At 40.1% G+C, this 26674-nt stretch overlaps 1 protein-coding gene across 3 annotated transcripts; it reads right to left on the reverse strand.

The window, feature by feature from the left end:
• Positions 1-1521: 1521 nt before the first annotated feature.
• On the reverse strand, positions 1522-25976 carry TENT5C (terminal nucleotidyltransferase 5C). 3 transcript variants are annotated; one of them, XM_027866709.1, is made up of 2 exons: positions 25853-25976; positions 1522-7664 (listed from the first exon to the last, which is right to left on the reverse strand). In XM_027866709.1, the coding sequence occupies exon 2, from the start codon at positions 7636-7638 to the stop codon at positions 6466-6468; it is 1173 nt and encodes a 390-aa protein (XP_027722510.1). In that variant the 5' UTR covers positions 7639-7664; positions 25853-25976; the 3' UTR covers positions 1522-6465. The 3 variants fall into 3 exon arrangements, with proteins under 3 accessions (XP_027722510.1, XP_027722512.1, XP_027722511.1); XM_027866711.1 differs by having other exon boundaries at positions 25830-25976; XM_027866710.1 differs by lacking the exon at positions 25853-25976 and adding an exon at positions 20948-21044.
• Between the last annotated feature and the right edge of the window lie 698 nt (positions 25977-26674).

Genomic DNA, 26674 nt, shown 5'->3' on the forward strand with positions numbered 1-26674 from the left:
TATTCCATCTTTGACATCACCTCTGGAATTTTTGCTGTTCTTGGATCTGTCACAACTCTGATACATGTGGCGGGGAAGGTTTTGGAAAGGATGTGCTGGTAGATATGAAATATACATATACATGTGTATGTATATATAAATATGTGCATGCATACACACATACATATACATATATGTGTGTGTGTATATACATATCACAACTAGCAGGATGCTAGCCTGAATGACTAATACAATATGAGCATTTAGAACAGGCAGGTGATACCTGCTCCATTTTAGGGCATTCTGAACCACCCAGGTTTGGATGATAAAAGGCAGCAGCCATCATACTGTCAAAACTGTCAGGCAATAGCTGGCCTTCATCTGCCTTTTATTTTTCACTGAAGTGCAGAGAAAGGAACACCATAATTTGGGTTTGAATAAGTTTGTTAAAGTCTCCCCATTTCAGTTTATCTGTAAAATAGAGATAATGGCTATACAAGGTTGTAGGAGCACCAAACAAATGAAAAGGGACAGGAAAATCACTCTGCTTTCAAAAGTATTATAGAAAAAATCATAATAACAGCGTTTACATAGTGCTCTAAGGTAAGCAAAGTTAGTGAGTGTCCTTGGGCCCATCAACTCATTTAATCAAAGAAAGGTATTATGCTACCTTAAAAACAGGCTCATGCCTGTTTTTCCTAAAAAAAGGATTTGGAGGCATGTTATCAGGTCAACATCAGAAAGATAAGAACGAACCAAGCTCCAGACCGATTTCTCCTGCTATCGTTAGCAAGTCAGTTTGAAGGTGATAAGAGGACATAATAATACCCGTATCCTCATATTAGTTTGGGATGATTTGAAATAATGGCTTCTGGAAGTATGATCTGGAAGTTTTCAAGTGGCCTGAACTGCTAACATTGGGAAGAGCATAAGAATCTGTTCTCCCTTTTCGTCTCATGTCAATGAGAGACTTTAGGAAACTTTTAACTCCCCAATATCAATACAAGGTAAATTGGCTGTTGGGTAGAGGTTGCTGACCAACACAGTAAGAGCAAGTCAATAGGCTATCACCACATTCTACACAATGGTTAAGAAAAGGGCCAACAAAAAAGTCAGAGAATTGGCCAGCTTGAATTCTCTGGAGAGGTCACACAAGATGCACATAAAAGCTTTTGTTAGTGGCAGCAAGCTGTTAAATCTCCTGCCAGAACATAACCGCAGGTTTGCCAGCAACACTTAGGTACCAGTACATAGCAGTTATTACTAGTTAACTAACAGTGCTAATTAACATAGTACTAGTTAACTAGTTAACAGGGAAGGGATTTATTTCTGAAATTCTGCTGGCCAAAGTATGCCGCCTTCGAGATAAAATATCTAGGATTCAACTACACCAGCCCTGTGCCTTACTAGCAACATGATCCATGAAGTACAGCATTGGTGATTTAGAATGACCTGAATGTGAAAATTTGATTTAGCCACAATAAAAATGCATATTAGTACTGTCCATGGTATTCACAACAGTAAAAACACAATAGACAAAGGTCTTTAAAATATATCTTTATTTCTCAAACTCAAAGCTTTTTTCTTATAAAGTTTTAACACATTTTGCATTGACAAAAGAAAGTGATTTCATCCATATGGACTGAGAAGGCTAGTGACCATTAACAAAGAAGTAATCCCACACATCTTGACTTGCTAACAAATCAAGAATTCCAGTGGCTAGTTGCTATGCAAATTTAGAAAACTGAAAAGAATTTCCTATTTTGCCTAATAGACTAAAGGTGGGTTTTTTCTTAGCTATATATTACTTTGGAAACAAAATTTAAAAAAAACAACTACTTTTTAAAAAGTTAGGAGTTTCTTTATCTTTAAATAAAATAAGGTTCAGACAAAAAGAAAACCCACACAAACCCACATCATTTAATTTATCCACTTCATTAGTGAATGGTCTTTTAACCTTCCCATACATACATAGGAGTAGATGACTGCTCTGTACCTTTGTTTGTTCCAACTACATTTGTTTGGTTTTTGTTTTTTTTTTTACACTACACTTAAATTATTAGAAAAATAAGTGATAAGATTTAGGCACTTGAAATATCTGGTTTCAGTAATATTGGCCTTTCCTTTTCTTAATTTGCTCCATTACACCCCTCTAAAAAGTTTCCTAATATCTTCCCAGGCCTCCTTTGGTCCTCTGAATGTTAATTAGGAGAATTGAAATTTGTTCCAAAGCCAGCTATGACCAGAGTAGATACAATGTTCTGGTCTCTGCCAGCGTAAGGATATCTGGCTCTAAGCTTAGAAATCTGAGTGTTTCTTCTCTCAACTTCTAAGAAAAGAAGATTTGTACCTAAATTGATACATACACACACCAATAGATTCTCTCTGGTTCAGAGCTGATAATCAGATAACCACTGTGAATGGTAATGGCTCATAGTAATATATGCTTTCTCCCACCCTGTGGTAACGTTTTAATTATGTCACCATCACCCTATGGAAGAAAAGGTTTGAAGAATCTAACTTGGGCCCCAAAGATTAGTCCATGGGGGGGAAAGGCACTACCCAAAAGGGAATTATTGTTCTTAAAAGAAAAAGAATACCTGATACCTTGAGTGGCACTTCTAGCTAAGAACACAGTGATACTACTGAAAATCCTATCCAACTATTACTACAACTACTACCACCATCACCATCACCACCACTAGTGCTACTACTATTACTACTATTTCTGCTATTACTACAAAGGTAAAGACTAGATGCGTGAATGAGAGGGCTACCACAATGGAGAAGGATGAATTCAATTCAGGTCTTTGGCCATTGGATGCCAGATAACCATAAAAAGCAAACAATTCAGAAGAAAGCCAAGTTTGAAATTTCATGCCCCAACAGTAAGCTGCCCAATTGCTTCTGTACCACAATCCAAGAAGCATTTCTTCCTTTCCTCACCCCTAAATGGAAATTTACCTCTTACAGGCTGTGAACCATACCCAGTTTCCCCACATATGCCTAATTAATTTGAGCTACACTGATTGAGAGGGTGTTCGTGTGGAATGTTTTATTCTAAATGTTTGCCAGTGAATTTGAATGTGAGATAATATCTGCCAAATAAGATCATAAAATCTGAAAACTTGAAGCCCAGGAATTTAGTGCAGATACCTCTGCCAACATGAAGACCACTCAAAGCCGATTCAGAGGAAGAAGTTAAGAGTACACTGCATGTTTGCAAAAGGCCAAAAAAAAGAAAGAAAAAGAAAAAAAGGACATCTTAGGGACCCAACATAAATGAGGTACTATTTAAATTTAGATTAGAATTTATACTTGAACTTTTAATTCCCCTTGGTGACTACCAAAGTTTCCTTTTACTCAACACTAGAAAGACAAAAAAAAAGGAACCCCTGGATTGGATATAAATGCAGACTACAGAGACCACTCTTATGGCCCCCAAAGGCACATTTTTAAGTAGAATGTCCAGACGCTTGAATTTAGAGGTGACTTGGCACATCGTGAAGCTGGTTAAGAGCTACCTTAGCTGGTAAACTACATACCTGAGAGCCAGGGATTAGGTTTTAGTGACCCAGTTCTGCGCTTCACCATCCACACAGTCTGTGCCACTCGGCACACTTAACTTGGAGTGGAGGAGCTGCAGCTTAGGCAGCTATGCTAGCTCCTGCATAGGCATCTACTTGCAAACTTAAAAAAGAGTTGGATCAGAATAATCTCAGGTAAGAAGGTAATTGCACAAAGGGGGTGCCCAAGGTGTGTGGAGGTGGGGGAGGGTCGAGGAACAAAGAGAAGCCAAAAGCTCCAGAAATGTTATCTGGGCCCCTGGCTTGGCTACTTTTCTGTCCCCTGTGGCCTCTCCAAGACACTTACTATTTTGAGACAAAATAGAGCCCAATAGTTAACTTTAAGTAAACTCCTACATGTTCTACATTATCTAAAGTGGTACACTGCACACGTTCTAAATGACCTAAAATACAAATCTAAAGGTGTTGGTATTCCTTCAAGGGGGTGGAGTAAAGAGAGACTTTTGCAGGTGGAAGTAGTCATCCTATCTCCTCCTCACTCCCTCCTCCCCTCCAACCACCCTGACGTCAGGACACTAATAAACAGAGAAACAAGAAGTTATAATAAGCAGGATGAGTTTTCAAAAAGGCCAAACTGGGAATTTAATTATTTTTAAACTAAGGGTGTAGTCCTGAGCTCCCCCCAACACCCTCACCCCCAAACTTATCTGGCAAGCAAATAGAAACCAGCCACTGCAAAAGCTTTGGCTAACATTCTGCCACAAATGAATAATTTTAGTGCGGATGTATTGCCATTACCCTCCAAAGACAGCTTATCATAAATCACAGATAATCAAGTGGTTTGATAAATTCACTTTCAGTCTGTGTCACACCTGAAATACTACCAAGAGATCTCAAACCAATTCCATTCACACCTGAGTATAAGTTAGCTTTGATTTAAAGGCAAGGAGTTCAGCATAATTTTCCAAGGTCTTCTAAAGAAGCAAATGCAAGTTCTACTGCTAAGGTGACTTTTTATTCACCTTGCTAAAGCTAATACATTATGAGTGACACCCAAGGAGGAAAACAAAACCAAGCTCACCCATCTGTTTCACTTGAAAAAGGGGCCAAAATATCACATTCCAGACAGAGCACACCAAACATCTCTTAGCTTTCTCTTAGATAGAGAAGTCATTGATCTTCAAGTGTTCTTTCATTAACTGAGCTTTGTCATGGCCCAGGATTTCTATGGCCATAGCAGTGTCAAATTCAGGATCTTGGATTTGAATAAATTCTTTTGAAATCTGCGAACTGGGCTATCATTTTCCTAGTCAACTAAAATTGTTTCTCTGAAGTGGGAGGCCCTATAAGAAACTGCAACATGAAATTCCTTCTCTGTAGGGAAGAATCTGCAGTGGTCTCTACACCTAGATGACCCTGGAACTCTTAACCAAGTTGAGCAACAGAACACTCACTAAAATTAACACAGTCTTTCCCTAAAGTGCAGAATACAATATAAGTACAGTGGGTCAGGTCAACGGAACGGCTAAGTTATCATTCACTAAGCCAGTCCTTAGCTAGAAGGGAGAATTGGGAACTTCCTTTACAAAATATTACCCAAATTAAGAGCTTTGACCACTCCCATGACAGACTTTTTATTAACCCAAGCCTTCATCCAAACATGAGAAAGATTCAGAATAGCAGTCTGTATTCTAATGCAGTTCCTTGAAACCATAAGCATTAGCTCAAGCAGCCTGCTCCATTCAAGGGGATCTTTCCACAAATCATTTAAAATTACAAAAGAAGCTATCCTACTAGCCCAAATTCCTAACCAAGTAAGCATCATGAACTCATTTGCTGTGAATAGAAAGTTAGGGGAGTAGTTACACTACTGACAATTTTTTTTAGGGGGGAAAAAACATTAGCACTCAACATATTGCAAATAAATTAAGTTGTCATATTTGGCATGTGATCAAAAGGGGCATCTCATCCTACTACAACACAGACACGGGGGAAGTCCTGAATGGGTCATCATAGGAACAAAATGAAACAAGACCGCCCAACTTAAATCGTAAGAACAGGACAACAAAACAGGTCAGCCATGAAAAAGACTGAACGGGGGAAACAACCAAAAGTTCCATTCATTAAAAATGCCTTAAAGAAAGTGTCATTTGAACATTAAGTCTCTAGTCACAACCATCACCCACCACCACCAATTGTTTTTTTCTACTTTAACATTGTCTTACATTTTATTTTGTTTTTGAGTTACATTTCCAAGAAACCTTTTAGGTCATGCTTTAGCAGTAACCTCTCACAATTCTTTGGGATAGCACAGCATCTAAGCCACATATGCCACTTCTAACCAGAGCTCAATTCTGAAGGCTGTTGGCTTTGGTTTAATTGTTGAAGGAAACCTTCAGCTCTGCTGAAAGGGGATAAGTCAGCAAACACAAGCAATTTGGCCTTTACTCAAAATCCCCTTGGAACAAAAACAAAAGCACCCAAGAAGACCCTCACCTTTGTCATGCCGCATGGATTCAAGAAAACAGTTTTGCCCAAGCGTTAGCTGCTAAGGACTCAGGACAAGGGCTAAAACACAGCCTAGTTTAGATGCAAGATTGATGTGAGAAGACAGTTGGCTTAAGGCTTCTCAAACACTGCCCAAGTTATTTTCCATTCTAAGTAACTGCACTGCAACGGGGCTCAAATCCACAAGTGCGGAAGGCTCGGGACCATGAAGTGGTAAGTGTGTTTCGGACAGGTCAGCTTCCACAGTGGCACTGTAATAAGGGTCCCTTTTAAAGTTTTCTCATGCTAGACTGTAGACCCATTCGATGGGTACACAAAGAAAATAAGCAGAATCAGAGCTGAGTTCCCCTTTAAAAGCCAAACACCTGCATCTAGAAAGGCTCCCCTATCTCCTGAAAGCCCTTGCCCTTTTGAGGTTTCCTTTTCAGAAATCCTCAAGTCAAGAGATTAGTTAGTTACAGGGCAGCCAGGTGGGATATGGTTGACTGTAGGGCATTGGAGTGTTAGCAACATAATAGTTGTTGAAGTTGCCATCACTGACGTAGGGAGCGGGCTGGTAGTAACAAGTGACGTTGGTGGCGTTTGGGATGATGTTCTGCTCTGCCAGCACACGCAGGGCCAGGAGGGAGATGAGGTTGAGGGTCTGCCTCCGTTCGTGTCCCATAAGACACACAGTGCTCTCGTTCACGACCCGGCGAAGGATCATGAGGTAGTCATACTTGCTTCTCTCCTCTTCAGCAAAGTGGTTCTGGAGGTAGGTCTCCAACTTCCTCTGTTGCTCCAGAATGTCTGGAAAGTCGATGAAGAACCTGGAACACATGTAACGCTCCAGGGTTTTGATTTCTTCTTGGTCTGTGGGTCTGAAATCCCGCACCAGAAGGTTACTATACTTCAGGAGTCCTCCGCCCCTGATTTCCTCTGGGTTCTTGGTAGCAATCAGTCTGTTCTGGAGGTGGTCAAAGGCTGCCTCAAAGTCGCCATACACACTCTCCCCAATCACAGTGGGGTGGAAGTGTTCAGACATGGGATTGCTTGAACAGTCATAGTACAAAAGCAAAGAGTCCAGAATGATTTGGAAGGAGTCCACGCTAAACTCAAACTGACGGCGAATGGAATCTACAAACTTGAGTTCCACATTCCTTCCATTCTTGTTGGAGAGGGAGATCAGGCTCCAACGGTCAGTATCGGTGCAGACCTTTACCAGCTTCTGGACATAGGCCTCCTTAAGAGTCACTGGACTGATTTTTAGCTTGTTGACTCCCTCTGGCAAGAAGTTCAGAAGAGAACACAGAACAACATCTCGAACAAGCTGAAACTCTGCCTCTGTTGGAAGAGCCACATGAAAAATTAGGTCCAGGTCTTTACAACCCAAGCCATTGTCTTTGACCAAGACGTGACCAGCCGCAGAGCCATTCAGTCGAACATCCTGCACCTTGATTCCTGCCTCCTCCAGCCTGTTGCGGACAGTCTGAACAATATCCTTCAGTGTGATCTTCAGGGTGGGGAAGTTGCCCCGTCCATGGATTGGTACAACCTCAGTCAAAACTTCATTCAGCCGACTGACCTGATCCCAGTTCAGCACACTGAAGGACATGCAATCCCTGGTGTTTGTCTCATCTGCCATCTTGGGGTTTAGTCTTTCCAGGGAAACTGAAAGGAGCGGTAAGAAATGAAAGTTAGCATTTACTTCCATGCAACAAAAAAAGCTCAAATGCACTTGCAATAGCTGCTTGTGACACATTCACCTTCTTCTAATGCAACCTTAAATTAAGACTATTTCCTCAAGGAGAGAGGAAGATCAATGGATGGGTGGTGATAACATAAGAGGAGGAGAAAAAACACCTAAAACTACACATACATTATAACCAGTTAAAAGCTCAGAACTCAGCAAATGAAATAGCTTATTGTCATTCCTTTCTTTTCTCAGGGAATAAAAAAGTTCCCAAGAGTGGCCCTGCACCTCTCCCACTAAAAGATCAATCCTATACCACTATAGTTCTGGACCATCAGATCCTTATGTTCTTGTGTTACATTTTGAAATAGTAGGTAACTTGGCTATAACCTCTACAGGTTATTTTAGAATAATACTTCTACCTTCATTTGGGTACGAGACAGCATTAGATTTTGAGTCCGAGGCCTGGCTCTGCCATACTGCATGATTGAGCTATAAGTGCATGCAAGTGCCACCTCCGATATCTTTCCCTATAATCCTCCCTTCTAATAGGTCTATAAATGCCGATGGGGGTAACCGTGCTTGTTAAAGAGTGTTGACTCTGGAGTCAGAAGACCTGGGGTCATATCCCACCTGTGACCTTGTCCTTGAACAAGTCACAACCTCCCTGGATCCTAGTTTCCGCAATCTACTAAAAAAAAAAAAGAGAGAGAGAGAGAGAGAGCTGGACTAAACTGAGATTCCATCCAGAAACTAGATCTATGATCCAGCATAGTCTGGTAATGGTGATCTGCTCAACCAAATATTCATGTTAACTATTGCTCATCAATCCATGTATGAAGTTAAACTTCCATATAAGAATCTCCACTATAAAGGAAGGGATTTTTTTGGTAACCACTGAAGTATGGTGGTCCCCAAATGGTTTTCTGTTTGATCTTCCAACTATTATTTTAAGAAATGGTAAAAATAAAAGTTAAGGTTGTCTCTAGGATTTAAGTATAATGGATCTAGAAAGAAAATGAAGGTTATTCCACCCCAAAGCTTTGTGTAGAAAATTCTATTAGTCAATAAAAAATAAGTTATCTAACAAATAAAGTAATTAGAAAATAAGAAGCTAGAAATGGTTCTGAACAGCAATAGGGTACTATAAAGTACTTGGTTAAATAGTATTAAATTAGTGATTAAGAAAAAACCCAGTAAATTTCATATTGCCTCTATATCTCCTGAATAAACCTGGACTATTGAATCTACAGAGGTAAGAAAACAGAAATGAGAAAGAAATAGGTTAAAGTAGAGTGTATGTAGTTAATCTGACCTGCAAATACCTTACAATGATTTTACTGTACTTGCTGTGAACATCAGATAGTAGGTTTCCCACCCTGCTCAGTCTAATTCAGGGCTCAACTGATATATGTAGAACTTTTCCAAGGTTTCAAAAGCATTTTTCTTTTGTTGGAAATCTACAGCTTTTAAATAACAATCTTTGGGCTAAGGTCATCTCAGACTTTTTACCCTGACCATAGTGCCAGTAATTTTGATTTTGAAAATGGATATGAAGTGAATAAAATGATGATTTCCATTCATTTCACAAATTTTTATTGAGCAGATTCTATGTGAAACATTGTTTTAGAAGTCCTGTGGATAGAAAGTCTTCCAAAGAGGGGGCTTCTGCCTCAAAGAACCTACCATGTAACAGGGCAGAGGGCATGTGCTTATCAGCAATACGAAACTATATGATAAATGCCATGAGTAGTACAAAGTTCTTGAAAAAGAAAACTATTTCCAGCTCGGCTGGTCAGGAAAAGCATTGTGGAAGTGGTACCAGTTGTGATTGGCCTGGAAAGCTGAGAGTAAAGGAAGCATTCAGTGGTATGTAAGTGCAGCAAATGTTTGTGGAAAGGCAGTAGTCTGGACTGGAGAGTCCAAACTGAGGAGGAGTAGAAGATAAAGCTGGAAAGCCTGCAAATGCCAGCCTAAATCATTTGGACTTTATTTCAGTAAGCAAGGAGGGAGAGCTGATGAAAATTTCTGAACAAGGGAGTTCCATGATCATAATCATGCTTCAAGATCAGCCTGATAGCAAAGGAGTTTTTAAAGAAGAATTTCTCTAGAAAGGCTTTTTTTAAATTTTTAATGAGACCTGGATCTTCCAAACAAGCAGTATTCTATCCCTCCCCCCAATTATAAATTAAATGTTTAGCTATTGACCAGGACAAACTGGTAAGCTGTATTTTTTATTTATGATAGGTACAATAAAAACAGGACAATCATATAATGTTCCAGTTTCTGTTTTTGACTGGTCATATCTCAGATTTGATGGCAAGTGACTAGTGAGGAATCCAATGGCATCATTCCTATCTTCCCATTTCACACCAATGTCCAGGACTGCCATGCTTCCTACCCCGATTCCTTGAGATGGTTGTGCAAAGGACCAACGAAGAAGTAAAAACACATCTTTTACCTCTGCCCAACAGACTTCATAAAGAATTTCACATAGGCATTGGGTTATTTGTATGGTCATATATCCCCCATAAATCGCATTAGGGCAGGAAACTTGGGCTTACTTAATCTGTGCTTTACACCCCAGCACTCTGCTCAAGGTAGGCACTTTTTTAATGCCATCTGAAAGAGTAGTACATACCACAGAAACTTAGAAGGAACCAAAGAACGGATCAAGCTCAAATCTCCCAAGGCCCAAACATCGAGATTTTTTTCCAGGATCATATGATTTAGCTCCAGAGCCTTAATAAAACCTCCATCTTTCTAAAAACCATAAATTTTTTCCATCAGACCATACTGCCTTCTCTCTAAAGACATGGCATCATGGTCACATCATGGAAGGAGGGATGCCTTCACCCAATGTACAACCCACTTCAACATTCTAAAGTAGCAAGGTAAGGAGATTACACTGGAAAAAGCACTTGAGTAACAACTTCAGTGCAGAAATTCTCTGAAGTTGTTTAAGAAAAGACTTAAGTATAAGCAGTAACTTCAATGCTTAGATTCAAGGCCTCCCCTTCCCCTAAACTCCTTCTGAAAGATCTTCTTTTAACTTTTCTGTAGTGTTGATACTATTGGACAGCCTTCCCTTCTTACTCTCCACCTTAATTTCCACAACAGTTATCATATCAGCCCAGAAGGTGAGATTAGGAGGAACAAGGAATGGGAAGTCCCCAAGGCTCTCACATCAGTCTTCTCCATATACTCTCCCCATTAAGGGATATAATATATATAAATAATATTTAATATATAACTGCTTGCTTGACATCTCTTTTTTCAAATATACTTTATTTTAGCATTAATTTTTTTTATTTGAGTTCCAAATTCTTTTCTTCCCTCCAGTCCCTCCCCCACCCATTTAGTGAGAAAGTTAGCTTGACCTCTCTAATGGGATGTTCCACCACAACCTCACACTCAATGTGTCAAATTAAACTTTTTTCCCAACTTGTTTGATGATGGCATGTATGTATCCATTTCCTAAGTCATCCAGGCTTGAAACCTCAGGTCCCACATCTAACTCCAGAACACCTTTCATCTGCTCCATCCTTTCATTCACTACCGCCACCAACTACCCCAGATTCAGTCTAGTGTAATGTTTTCTTAATTGGTCCCTGCCTTCTCCCATCCATCCTTCACAGAATTGCCAAACTAATCTGCCTAATACAAAGATCTCACTTTGTCAATGCCCTGAATAAAAGTCTTCAGTGCCTTCCTTTTGTCTATAGGATAAAATACCCTACTCCTCAACCTGGCACTTCAAGTCTGCTATCATATGGCACCAACCTACTCTTCCAGCCAAACTGGACTACTAGCTATTTCCTTGTCTCATTCTGTACAAGATTAGCCTTCTTCTCCCCTGCCCCACCTCCATATCTGGGATGTGTGCTTTCTGCATCTCTACCGGCTTCATTTCAAACCAATATAAGCATTTAATAAATGCCAACAACATGCACAGAGCAGTGCTGGGTCTAAAGACGCAAAGACAACATTTTAAATACAATCTGTTCCCCCTCAAAATGCTCCTTGAAAGGCCCTACTAATACAACCCCCGCAAAGCCTTTCTAACCCTCCTCCACATCAGCCCAAAGTGCTGGTTTCAAATTCCTATAGCGCTTTACGAGCCCCTCCTCCCTGTGTCCTCATATGCTCCCTTATATCACTCTGGGTCGGTGTATCCCCTTCACCATCTAGCTGATAGTCTGGAAAGGACTGTAACCAGCAATGCCTAAATATTTTGCACTGAAATGTTAACTTTGAAGAAAGAGACCATTGATCTTTGCACCCCTAATATGGGTCCTAACACACAGCTTGGGACATAATGTAGGAGAGGCCGAATTTCCTACTTCCACACTTCAAGACAAATAGATTGCCTGACTTTCACACTGACAGCCCCACCACCAAATATTAAGTGTTTTCAATGTCACTCTAGGTATGTTTGGGGTCAAAATTCCTTTATACCCAGAATGGTCTTTGGTCAAGCTTCCATTTGTATATTTTAACAGCAAGATGCCTACTTACAAAAATGAATAAAATAAAATAAATTTGGAAAAAAACTCTTTAAACTACAGTCTACCCATCATTATCATAGTTCCAGTATATATATATTACATATATGTACATATATATATATATATATTTCTAAATACTCTGTATTCCTGAGAAGCCCTTGAAGTTTTACCTGGTTGCTATTTCTCATTCTAAGATGTTCAAGAACTGGATACATACCAATTCTTGAATATTTACCCCATCCCCAGTTTTTTTTAAGCTATGTTCAAAAGCATTGACCTGTCTCTGACATACGCTATCTTTGTGACCTTGGAGCAAGTCATTTTAACTGAGGACTCCAGGCAACTAAGTCTGTTAGAGGAAAAGTGCCCAACAACACTGGTAGAAAAAACTTCCTTATTTGAGAAATCACAGGTCTACTCTCTGTCCCTGTCTCTACCTTGTTAGTTAGAGGATGATTTGGGGACAGCAACACACAGAACAATCCTAGGGGAACCTCCTCAATACCCACCCTAGGAGGTAATCATTTATGCTTATATTTATAATAATTATAATTACATTATATGCTTATCATGAAATTTTCAAAGAGCTCTTTCTTGCAGGCACTAATAAACAATATTATTATTAAGCTAAGCACTACAGTGGATAGGGCACTGAGCCTCAGGTAGACCCGAGTTCAAATCCAGCCTCAGATACTTACTAGCTGTGTGACCTTTCAAGTCACTTAAACCTATTTGTCATGGTTTCCTCAACTATAAAAAGGGTGATGATAATAGCACCCACATCCCAGGGTTGTTGTGAATATTAAATGAGCTAACTTGTAAAATGCTCAGTATAGTGCCTGGCACAGAACAGGCACTATATAAATATATTAATATTGTTATTAACTATACTATTCAAATGAAATGCTACTTATTAGAGGCGAAAAGGTTCTAGGATAGCGTCTTTCACCTCCCAAAGAGGGATTTTCCAGGTTGTCTAGCCTTTCACAACTCTATTCCTACAAGAATATGAGTAACTTCTAACCACTGCCAAGTTGTATTTCACAGTTTTCTCATCATTTTCACCATGAAGTATTTAAAGCACAAAAGCTGCTCAAGAATTAAGGTTGACATCACACTAAGCCATTAACTTGTTATTACTATTACTACTATTGTTGCTACTGATAATACAATGAACAATTACTAACTGGTCCTTGTTAGGTGAAAAATGATTTCTCTAATATCTCTCCTCCCTCCCTCACCACCATGGCAACATCGTTAACATATTTAAAGTTAGGTCAACAACTGAATTCAGCTAATAGTTGTGGTTCTAACTACTTTGGGTCAACACTAAGATAATCCCCACATAAACGAGTCATGTGAAGCACTCCAATATTCCTAGCTCATAAACAGCTCTGTTCACTAATAGGGGAATTCCAATTAACAGGATTAATATTTGAAGTAGTGACCAGATTAAAAGCCTGAAGTCAAGTAAATTCACATGAACTAAAATGTCCACTGCTATTTCCATACCGCTTGAAGAACTCCTATAATCAAGTTAAATGTTCAGTCACAGTGAGGTGGGAAGAAGGAGCCAATTATCTGATTCAACTCACTGATCCTTATTAGACATAACATTTTTCTTTATTATAAAGTCAGGGAGTCACCAAGCTGTAGCTCAGGGGCCAAGCAATCATAGATCCTATTACAGATGATACAGCTCTGGGTGAAATTGTTCAGCCAGGAGCCAAAAGGACCCAAGTTCAAATCCAGCCTCAGACACTTACCATCTGTGTAACCCAGGGAAAGTCATTAGCCTCTCTCTGCCTCCTCAACTGTAACAACAAGTAAGCACCTACCTCCAAGGGTTGGGCAGATTAAATAACACATAGTAGGTACTTAATAAATGATTATTTCCTTCCTTTCTTTCTGACCTCTTGCATATTTGTACCCTCCCTTCCCCTCACCCCTACTTACTACTCGCCATGTTACAGTGGCAAGGGAAATTATCACACATAAAAGACTGAGCCACAAAAAAGTAGGTTCTGGCTCTAAAATGAGCATTTTCAAGGGGGTACTAACTAAAACATTTCCCCCCACTTCTACCTCCTAGGCTAACCCCTTGTCTGCCCTCAAAATCTGAATAAAACACTTTGGAAGTTTTAAGGGGATGACCTGAGGACAGAGATAAAATATGGCACGTGTAAGGATGGATAAATCCTTCAATCAGGAGATTGGGTCCAGTCAAAAAATATTTGAGTAGCATCTACTATCAACCCAGTACTTTAGGTGATTTTTTTTTTAAAGTTAAGAGATATGGTCTTTGCAGCCAAAGAGCCTACAATGCAAAGGGAGAGAAGATCCACCCGTGTACATGAAATCAAAAAGAGTATATAAACTAAACACTTGATTTCATGGATTATAAATATATGCTACAGGAATTTGGTCTGTGATTATAGCTCTTGGATGATGACAAGTTTATACTGGTGGGTAAAAATGTTTCAGAGTATTCAGTTCCATCAGCAACTAAAGGGTTCAATAAATCTTTTACTCTTTTTATATTTTTAACCAATGAAAACAAGCACAAAATAAATATCCACCATATGTTCAACACTGTATCAGATGCTTCATGGGATGTAGAGGAAAGAGATGGACCTTACCAGAAGGAACTTACAGTCTAATAGAGAAGACTAAGCATGAGTGTAGAATATGTAAGACAGAAATACAAGCACCAGTTTCTCCAGAGAGACGCTTAAAAGGCAAGACCACGATATCAAGGAGAGCGCTATTGAAGAGAAAAGGGTTATGAATGAAGTGGGACTTGGGGCAAAGTCAGTGAAGGTTTGGAGAGGCAGAGGGCATTCTAGGTCCAAGTGGGAACCAGTAAGAATGGAGCCTGGAATAAAATAGGATGTAAGGATGAGAACATGTTTTCTAAGCTTTAAAGAAATCTACACATAAATTGATAATAAGGAGGATAACAGTATTAATAGTAAAATGACGAGACAACCTTAACTGTAGGAGAAGGTCTGTAGATGGAAAGAATGGGGAAAACTGTTAAATAAAGATACTGAAGTCACACTATGGAATGCTTTAAAAACTAGATAGAGCAGCTGAGATTTGATACTGTAGGTAACAAGAAGCTATTCAAAGTTTCAAAGAGCTCCTTCCCCATGTAGTTTTAAAAAAAAAAATTCCCTCTTAAGAACAAAACAAAACACTAGATTTGGGAGCATATCTAGCCTAGCTGGAGCCAGAAAGGTCAACTATAATTAGAAATAGAGATGCGTTTCTATTTTTTGTTTAAAGAGACCACAGCTAAGAGAGGAGGTCTGAAAACCTGAGTTCCTTTAAGAGGGCATATGACAAGCCCTAACAAAAGCACCAAATCATTCAGGGAGGAAAAGCTGAAGGACTTCAGGGCTCTTTTGAGCAAGAATCCAGGATTACCAGACAATAAATAAAGGGACCAGAGAGAAAATGACCCCAAGTTTGAAGCAAGAGGAAAGGGTTCTGAACCTGAGCATTATTCAACCTGAATCATTAAGAAAGAACAGTAACCCCAAAAGATCACAGCTAATGGATAACTGACTGAAGAATGAAAATAAAGACAGCTTGGAGTAGACTATAGAGTACTTTAAACCTGTACAAAGTTAAGCAAATGTGAGATTATGTGGGTAACTTGCATCACACATTATTATATAGTTTAACATAAACTACATCAGAAGACCTCATTGGACAGTAAAATTAGATGTATATTTGAATACAGGCAGTACAATGCAGTAGAAAAGATGGGAAATGGTAGATTTACTTTATAGGAGAAATGGGCCAGACTAGATTCAGTCCCTAGACTAAGTTCTCTCTTTTTCAGGATCATGTACAGTGATTGCCAAAAACTATCCATGGGGAATGGAGAGCAGGAAGGAGTGGACCTCCTTTTGGAGGCTGTCCTGGGAGTCATCCCACCCTGATGGCCTTAGCACCATATCAAATCAACTCCCCCACCATGCCCCCCCTCAAAAAAAAAAAGTCTTGCTTTTTCGCATAGGCTATATATAATTGTCCTCTTAGTACTGGACAGGTTAAGGCTCATCTACTATTTTATTCAACTTCTTATTCCTGCCTATCCCAGGTGGTTAAGTTCAGCATTTTTTTTTTAATTTAAAAAAACAAAAAAGTTTAGCCATTAGCTGGCCAAACACACTTAGAGAAACACCCTTGCAAGACAAAGAGAAGAATCTCTCCCATTTTCAGGTTTCCAGTCACTGCTCCCAGAGATCTCATTTGCAAAGGCCGTTAATTTTCCCTCCCTTTCCTAATCCTTTTTAAATCTAAAAAGGCCCATTCAGCCACCCCTTGCAGCTGCAGAAGTCCATGGAGCCTAATGAAACAGGGAGGTAGAGGGGCAGCTAGATGGCTCAGTGGATAGAGCACCAGTCCTGGAGTCAAGAGGACCCGAGTTCAAATGTGGTCTCAGATACGTGACACTCACTAGCTGTGTGACTCTGGGCAAGTCACTTAACCCCAACTGCCTCACCATTAAAAAAAAAAAAAAAAAAAAACCTCTCAAAAAATTAAAAAAAAGAAACAGGGGAGCAGAAAGGAATCTGGGAATGGAAGCAGGATGGGATATCCCATGGAGTAGTGGGTTTCCAAGGGAATGGTAAGGCAGAGAAGGTATAGGAAAGCAAGTGATAGTGACCCAAGGGTTAAATTAGCCCCCAAAGTCCAAAAGCCTGACATCTAAGTATTCAATCTGGAAAATAGGGTAGCTGGAGTTAGTGCTTTAAATTAGCACAAGCTGAGGGCAAGTGTAGGCAGAACACAAGTAGCAAATTTGCTACTTGGGCTGAAGTCTACCCAGCCTGTGGTAGTGATAGCAAGATGATCTTTGCAAAACAGTGTGAGAATGCTGTCACTAGGAGAGGAAGTAAGGAAAAAAGAAGAGGATGGAGAATCTATTTCCCTATTCTGTTTGTGTGTGGGGAGGGTGGGAATTTAAAGGGAAGGGAGAGTTAACAAAACATTTTTTCCAAAGCCTGTCTCCTTCTCCAATCCCCAGCAGTTCCATATAGAACATATTTTTTACACTTCAAATACCCAATTTATCTGACTTTTCTTTATATGTGTGTTGCCTGTTTCTGTGGCAGAAGTTAATAACAATAACTAAGATTTGTATAGCGCTTTTAAGTGTCTGGCACTGCACTAAATGCTTTACAATGATCTCATTTAAGATTATTTACCTTTAGTAAAAGAGTAAATTTCTTCCCAATAGTTTAATTTCTTAAGTACTGCAATTGTATTTAAATTGCTTTCAGTCTGTAAGTTTAATGTCTTTTTTTTTTCCTTTCAGAGAACTAATTTTAGGAAGTGTAGTCTACTAGTCATACCAATTCGGTATCTGACCAATACTCCCCACCCAAGTATTCACCTATATGCTTCAATAAAGTTTTGGTGACTCCTATGAACACTAAATTTCTAGTATAAGTGACTTGAGGCATATAATGCTCATTTTTTTATATTATAGGACAAATTATTTTGATTATCAGGATCGAAGTAGCAAAAAGACACATCCCCTCCACACTCCCTCTTTAAAAATTAAGTGATTTGAGCCATTCTGACTGCATGTTCCTCACCACTGTTTTCCAGGAAGCTCATATTCCACAGTTACCCACCTAAATGCCTCAAACTCATGTCCCACATCCACAGGAAGTAGTTCCCCATATTGCAAAGCAATGCTTGTGGAAAAAAAAAGGTCTGCCTAAGTGGCAATCGACAGATGGTCCTTTCTCACTCAAACCTTTTATGGAATTCAGTCATCAGTGAATTTTCTCAGACTTATCAGTATCTACTCCACCATTTAACATCAATATGTACTTAAGAGTCAAAAAATTCAGTTACATTCCCATAGCAATTGAGATACTTCCTGATATAATGGAGGATACTACTTCAGAATGAAACCCAGCCAGCTAGACCTAAAAGAGGTACAATTTTATGAGTTCAAAGTTAAAGAAGTTGCCTGAGCAATGTCAAATACAGTGAATTTAACAGGTTTCATTCCACACATGCTAGTACAAACTTAAGCGTTCTAACAAATTGGTTTTTTTTCTAAACTATGTTGGAAGCCACACCCCACACAGAGATACTGTCTTCCCTAGGAGACCTCTAGTCAATCTAGAGATGTGTTCCAATAAGTTTTAAAATAGTATCTAGCCAGTCCCTCAAAATATCATGCCCAAAGTAACATGGCTGAAGAGATAAGACTGGAAGAACTTGCACCACCGTTACTGCAGAACATAGATTTGGGGTTGTGAGGAATGAAAACAGAATCAGCAACAAACCAGCAACATGATCAGGGGACACTCCAGAAATTAAGCTGCTCAGATCAGTCTTTCCAGGTAGTTCAAATTAACTGCTAGTCAGTCAGTAAACATTTGATTAGGCATCTACTACATTGTCAGGCACCATGCAAAGGCACTGAGCTTGCAAAAGAAAGGAAAAAGGCAGGAAAGAACAGTCCCTGCCCTCAAGGAGGTCACAGTCTAATGGGGGAGACAATATGCAAACAACTATGTACAAATTAGCAATATGCAGGATAAATTAGAAATAATCAACAGGCACTAGGGATGAAGAAGCATCAGAAAAGCTTCCTGTATAATGTGGGGTATTAGCTGGAAGCCAGGGAAGGCAGGAGGTAGAGATAAGGAGGGAGATTGGTCCAGGCATGAGGGCCAGCCTGAGAAAATACCCAGTTTTGGGAGATGAAGTATCTTGTTCAAAGCCAAAGCATATTAGGTATTTCCATGAGAGGAGATACACCAAGATCTAAAAGATTGTCAAGTAAATTTTAATTATAAGAGTCCTAGAATTAACATAGGCTATTCATTAACATAGTCTATGTTCAGGTGAGTTATTTAGATAAACCAGAAATAATCTTATCACTCACTTAACAGGAAGCTCCTCAAACTTTGGGGTTCACCCAATGTTGGGTAAAATCCTCTACAGATGACAACGATTCTTTCAATCAAACATTTTGTTTTCAAAGGGGTCTTATTTCAAGTACCTCATTAATGTCTCCATTTCTTCACCATAATTTTCTCAAAAATAAAAACATGAATGGTAAAAAAAAAAAAAATTTTTTTTTGAAAGAGAATTTCAGGCACACGAGAGCCCTGATCCATTGCCATCAAATATCCTTGACTGTGCTATAAAATTCCAGGCCTCTGATCCAAGTTTACACTACAATCATTTCTCTGTTTTGTAATTCTTCACTTCTGCTTAGAGCATGACATTGAAGCAAGCAAGGATCTGAGAGACTTGAGAGGAAGATAAGAAAACTTGGTGGAGCACAAGACAGAGCACTGGACCTGGAATCAGAAAGACCTGAATTTAAATCTGGCCTCAGATACCTTACTAGTTGAGTACCCTGGGCAAGTCACAACCTTTGTCTGCCTTAGTTTCCTAACTGTGAAATGAGGATTGCAACTACCTCACAGTTTATTGTACAGATCAAATATGAAAATATGTGCAAAACACTTAACATAGTTCCTAGCACATAGTAGGTATTTTAATAAACATTTACTTGCTTCTCTTTCCCTTCCTGTTGCATTCCTACATTGGACAGATAACAGTATTAATGTAAGTTCAATTCTGGGGTCACATTTTAAAAACAAAGACAGACAACCCAGAAGAAGGCAACCAGGGACAACAAGGAGTCTGGGCCCTTACCATGTGAAAGTGTTTAGCTTAGAAAAGAAAGAACTTGGGAGGGAGTACAATTGGTGTCCTCCAGTATTTGAAGGGTTGTCATGTTGAGAAGGTTCCTCCTAAGCCCCAGCCCAGTGCTTAATATTTAGTAACCACTGAAGTGCATTGAATTGTAATTGTTCAATGGGGTCCCAGAAAGGATACATGCATAGTAGTTAGAAAGGAAAATCTGGGCTCTGCGTAGCTCTACAGCTATCCAATAATGGCCTGAAAAGGCTGATTTTTTAGAAAATACACTCATCACTGTGCAGGTATCCCAGAAAGGGCTGGATGACAACACTGTCATACCACAGAAGGAAGGAACGTCTTAATTTTGTGTTCTAGATGAAGCTAAAATTCTATGGTTTGCAAACAACTGAAAGATGGGAAAGCCCCTCAAGTCATAGATCCACAGGCTGGGGGGTCCCCTGTACCCCAAAGGAAGCAGAAAGGAAGGCAAAGATAAGGGTGAGGAATGAGGCAGATGGGAGCTGCAGAGGTGAATGCTGACTAGCTCCTCCACCCCCACCCTGACCATGGGGCAAGCTGCCAACCACTCCTTTAATAACCCTTTGTCTACCCTAGCAAGACACAAGTATGTTCTGTTTAGAGAAGCCTCTGCTGGCAAACAATTGCTGTTTCAAAGCAGGGGAAAAGTAGTGTGTGGGTGGGAGGATGTCATGTGGAAAAAAGTTCTCCGTTTTCTTCTTAAAATGTTAGGGAGAAGAACCAAATATATGAATGTGGAATCTCTCTTCCTCTTTAGAGTAGGGACAAGAATATATACCTATGGGAAGAACTAGAGAATTATAACGCAAAGAGAACATTAACCAGTTGAGGTTTGGCCATGGAATAAGAAAAGTATTAGGCAAAGACACTTTAAGAAGCCCCTGGGTTTGAGCTAGATTTGAAATAAGACTAAAAGAAGAAAAACAAGAAAAGGGATTATTAGTATGAAACAAGATATATTAGCAAGTATTAGTAAGATGTGTTCAAGGGATAGCAGATGGATTTAAGAAGATACTCACCTGAAATAGGGAGCTGATTGGGATTGATTGGGTTGAGATTAATTAGGCAGTCTTCTATAAAAAAAAAACAGATTAAAAGCAGGCAGCAGTTTAGGGGTGGGAGAGCCTAGGATAGCAGAATGGCAGTAAGAATTGGGAAAGACCAAATATTCAACACGACACAGAAGAGAGTTAGTAATAACAATAGCTAGCATTTGCATACTGCTTTCAAGGTTTGCAAAGTGCCTTACATAATATCTTCTATGGCATTAGATCCTTAAGGCAACCCCACCAGGTAAATGCTTTTATTATCCCCATTTTACAGATGAAGAAAATAAGTCTGAAAATGGACTAGTGACTTGCTCATGGTCAAATAGCTAGTTAATAGGTGTCTGAGACAGGATTTGATCCAGAAGTCAAGTCTTCCAGACTCGAAGTCCATTGCTTTATTCACAGTGCCAACTAGCGAAGGAGTCCAGAAACAAAGAAAGGTTCAGAGATAACTTCAACAATGGAGAAAAGCTGAATGACACTGATAAGAACCTAAGGAGGGGGAAGGAACAGGACCTTTAACAACTGACTATACAAAAGGGACGGTGGCAAGCTTAGCAGTGGAAACCAAGGAAGGAGAGTAACAATAGAAAAATAAATAATGGCTATCAAACTTTCAACAACTCAGACTCCAGGCCAGCCAGAGTAAGTGCATGATCCTCACTATCGTCCTCAGTCTGTCACTTTTGTCTCAATAACCCAGCTTGGTGTTACAATAATAATTACTATCCCAAGAAATAAGTGGTCTATGAAATATGAATGGGCCTGAATCTAGTTCCCAAGGACCACAAATGTAAAGATAAGCTGTGAACAAGAGACAAGACTCCAAAATGCTTTCTTTTACATATATTAACAGGTTATAAAAGTAAACTATTACATCATTAACAGAAAGATCATTACCTGGAATACAAAAGGGCAATTAGCATCTTTGGCCATAATGCTAGGCTGGATTTTGCTTTTAGAGGCTTTTTTTTTTTTTAGATCAGTTCAACTTTAGTCCTTTCTCCACCATGTCTTCTCTCATTTCTACAAAGCTTTATAAATACCTCTAAGTCTAGTACCACTGTTCTACAATAGCTGCTATGTTAAATCGATGGGATTACCTGTATGACACAACCCGGATAAGAAAAATTGGGCTTTTTTTTTTTAAGAGAACCCTCGGGTTTCTTTAAAGTCCTTCCTAAAGATGTTTACTTCATGTTAGCTTATTTAAATTCCAGATATAAGAGCAATCCTATGCGTGCCAGAGTACTTCAGAAGAAATCTGACAAGACTCTAATACTGTTGCCTCATCCAAATGCATGGCAATTTGACATTTCATGGTAGCATACTGATGTGTTTGATTCATCTTAAAAAGGCTTCTCCAAAGTAACATGTCTCCTAGATACAGTGTAACTCTTCTCTAGTATCTTATGAATTATCTTTGTAACACCCCAGACCCTAGACTTTAAATGACTACTGAATTAGTTAATTCAACAAAATTAAGACATTTCTTAAGCACTGTGCCAGGTTTATGAGGATAAAAAAAAAAAAGACAGTCCAGAAACTATTATAACTCTTCCTTATTAGCTTTACACAGAGTTCAGTAAAGACTCAGAAAACAATATAAACATTCCCCTCATTAAATCAAGTAACATTCAAAAATTGGAGTGTTTCATGTACAAACCCATCACAACAACAGGCCCACAGAGCTAGCAGGAAGCAGACAAGTGAGCTTAAGTCTTAATACTGGGTTCTTATAGAACCCAGCCTTACCCGGATACAAAACCACAACATACAATATTTAAATGGACAACTACTGTAACTTATGTGGAAACTGCTCTTTTTGTTAAATATCGCTTTAATTAGAAAATGGTTTTTGACACATTAACAGCTGATCATTTCAAAGTATTTAGGCTATTATTTCACTAGTGTTAATTTCAAGGAAACTTATACCTTAAAAAGAGTGATGAATTTTCCTAGCATGACCTCACTGAATCTGCTTTATTTTGATAGTTATGTGGTAGTTTGTACAACTATAAGTCCAAAATTAAATATAGCACTTCTTAATTTTCCTTGATTGCTATATTGACTTATCTGGGATTTTTGGAAGTACCCAAAGGGATTTTATTGTTAGATCAACATTTGATTCACTACATAATGTGAATGGACATCCAGCTTACACTCCCAGCCTGACATATACCAAAACTACCACTTCCCCCACCCCACACACACATCCCAATCCCACCTACACATGCAGCATACCAGTGTTTCTATAGTTTGGGATAAACTCTGAACGTCGTGTGACCATACGATTGTGCAAAATCATTAAAAAAAATGACAAGATGCTAGTACCCTTGCACACAATACCATAAGCCTCTTTAGATCCTATGCATGATCTAAACACGTCACAAGCTCCTGGAAACCAGAGATTGTCTCACCTTTGTATCCTCAGTACCTAGCTCATAAATTACTCTTAATAAACTTATAATTGCTTCATTAGTGTTCTCAGGTGCTAAATAATTTGATGACAAGAGCAGTGTCTCCCTCATTCTATAGAGACTTAACAGAATTTTATTAGGGTTATAGGTCCTGTACATTAAATCTCAGTCATTCTGAATCATATTTGCAATAATATTTAGGGGCCCTATGAATGGGAAATTAATCAGCATTTTAAAAACTCAAGTGGATATGTATGCCAAAGTATACATATAGTCCAACCCCCTCATTTTACAGGTTAAGAATGTTAAGTGGGGAAGTGAAGTGACTTCTAGGGTCATATAGGTAGTACAAGAGAAGAGGTAAGCTTTGATCATAGGGCTTACTGTAGGCAATCTGGGGCTTGACAGAGAATCAAGTGAAAATAGCATCTGCTTGGGATGTTTGTGTGTCTAAAGCCACAATCTTTTCCTAAAGGAATATTTTTACTACTTAAAATACAGTAATGTTGCTCCTTTCCTTATCACCCCCATCCTCTTCCCCACTTTTCTCCCACACTTCATACTGAAAAAAAGAGATGTTCCCATTCTGGCAACTGAACAAAGTAACTAAGATATACTAAAACCACATTATTTAAGAAATGTTCATAATCCAGTGCTAATTTCATGCCAGCAGGCAGGATGGGTTTCAGGGTCATTTCTCCCATTCCCCAAATTTTATCTGGTGTCAATCTGTGATAATGCAAAACAATCCCACAGAAAATTAGACTTTACTAAAAACGAACACCTTTATAAGATTCTTGTCTATTATATTTGAGTAAAAATGGATCAGTGCCCTAACCTGGAAGATCTAGTTCTCAGCCCTTGTACTCATTTGAAAGAGTGAGGAGGTTGAGAAGATTGATCTCTAGATTAGTTCCTTTCAGCTCTAACCCTCCATGGTTCTATGAAAGTAGGGTCAGACACTACCTTTTAAGAAAAAAGGACTCTTCCTAGAAGGTTAAATAACATGGTTATTTACAGTGTTAAACCCTTTTGTTTCTTCATATAGAACCATAAGTCAAAAATGTTCCTTCAGGTGACTTAGGGGTTTTGATCTGTTGTTTGGTGTTTGTTTTTACTAAATGTTATTTTTCTCACTCTCCCTCTTTTATGACTAATGATGCTATACACCTCTCCGTTCCCCCAACTGCTAAACCTAGATCTCTAAATGAGAAAATATACACTGAACAACTAATATCTAACTCCATAAACGTGGAAACTGCGATTTAAGAAAAAATTATTCTAATGGATTCATTCCAACAGGTTGCTAAGCAAGTTTGGTTTGCGCTGTATTTGATGAGCCTACGGCAGCTACAGCTGACAGCGCAGTATTCACGAAACAAAAAAGTCTATGTCAAAGGGGAAAAAAAATTAGGGAGGTCTCCTTTCTCCCTCTGGTTTCCACAGAAACTGAAGACCATCATCAGGTAGGTAAATGGCGCTATTCTATCGCAGTGTTGTTTCTACATCTTTGAGCCCCGCACAGTACCGAGCCCAGAACCAACTACTGTCTGTAGTGGTTTCTTTCTTTTTTTCTCTTATTTTTTTTCCTTTTATGGTCCCGACCTGCAATTTCGGTATAGGGGACTCTCGGTGAAATTCCATCCACCAACGCAGAAAGATAACTGCTCAACAGCTAGTAATCTTAAATTGCCTGGAAGTCCTGAAAAGTTAGGTCACTTGCTCACAAGTCCCCCAGCCAGCCAGTGCTGGAGGCGAGGATGTGAAAACCCAGGTCTTCCTGATTCGAGGCCGGCTGGATTCAATTCTCTCATCTGTCAGTCGGGGAAGGAAGGTGACCATGCTGCTCCCGGCTGCCTAGGAGCGGGATGTCTCCGAACTAGGGAAGGTCAGGGTAGGAAGGCCGGGGGAGGGAAGGGTAGCAAGAGCAGCCTGGCTTTAAGGGAGGGCAGCAGTGAAATCCCAGGAAAATTGGAGCCGCTCACATCTCGAAAGCCCAGAAAGACGTTTCAAAGCGCTTTCCCTCTAAGCGCCCTAAGGAGGCAGTTAATAACCCCCCTCCCCCAAGCGCCTAGCCCAGTGCGGAGCGCTTAGGTGCCTGGTGGTTTAAAAGTTTGCCAGCTCAGAGGCGCAGCTCCGTCTCGGTTTCGGAGTAGCGGAGAGTCTCAGTTTCGTAGAGATGCAGCCAGCCCCCCAAAAAAGAGGGGGAAGAGGGTGGAGGCCCCCCCTCCCGGGGGGTCTCACCACCCCCACAAGCACTGCCCTTCCCCCGGGCTCTGCACCTGCCCCCTCCCCCAGTCTCCCTCCACCCCGGGGCGCGTAGCAGCCAGCCTCGGCGCCCAGGTGCCCGCAGACCCCTCCAGCCTCTCTCGCTGCCCCAACCCTGCCAGGGGATTAAGGGGAGGGGAGGGGGCAATAAGAGTGGGAAGCACCTGACAATCCGGGACTCGCTCACCTGGGCGGTGGGTGGAGTTGTTGTTAGGAGGAGGACTAGGAGGTGACGGCGATGATGGTATTAGCACGTCTTAGCCGTCGGTAGCCCCGGCGGGAGGGGCTCGGTCACTACAAACCCCGGGCACCGGCACCGAGTGAGCCGCTCCGCCGCCGCCCCCTCCGCTCTTATACCGGTCTCAGTACGCCCCGCCCCACCTCCGCTGCCTCCGCCCCAAACTCGGCCTTCTGAAGATAGCCAGAGGCGGGACTAGGGCGGAGCTGCCCAAAAAGGGATCCTTCCGCAGGGGAGCTGACGGAGTCGGGGCGCAGAGATAATACTCTTTCTGATTGGCTGCACGAGATCAATGGTTGCCCAGAAACGAGTAAATTATCGGGGCGGGGGGGCGGGACAGGAGAAATGGAGTTGCGCAGGCGTGGGGGTAACTGAAAGTGTTCTTGGGGATCTCAGTTGAGGAAGGCGGTGTCCCAAGTTGTAGAGCTAATCTACAACCCTTTCCCCTCATTTAGCTCCAGTGCCGTCTATTACACGCTAACTCCTCTATACTAGAGTTTAGTTTTATCCCTTTCTATTCTTCCCCTCCCTTTGCCCCTACCCTCTAACTCTAATCTTCCTCTCCCTCCCAGTCCAAATTCACTCTGTCCCTCAAATCATAGTATCATAGAATTAGCAGGACCTCAAGATAACCTAGAGATCATAACGGCTTTAGTATTTTAAAGTTGAAAAGGAAGCGTATAGATCTAGCCTCACTCCCTCTTTTTTTTTCAATTAAAAAGTACTAGAAGCTGCCTCTAAGTATCTATTGAATGAGGAAATGTATAATAA

This window comes from Vombatus ursinus, unplaced genomic scaffold, assembly GCF_900497805.2.
Source record: "Vombatus ursinus unplaced genomic scaffold, bare-nosed wombat genome assembly UNPS02014782.1, whole genome shotgun sequence".
In the NCBI taxonomy this organism is placed as follows: domain Eukaryota; kingdom Metazoa; phylum Chordata; class Mammalia; order Diprotodontia; family Vombatidae; genus Vombatus; species Vombatus ursinus.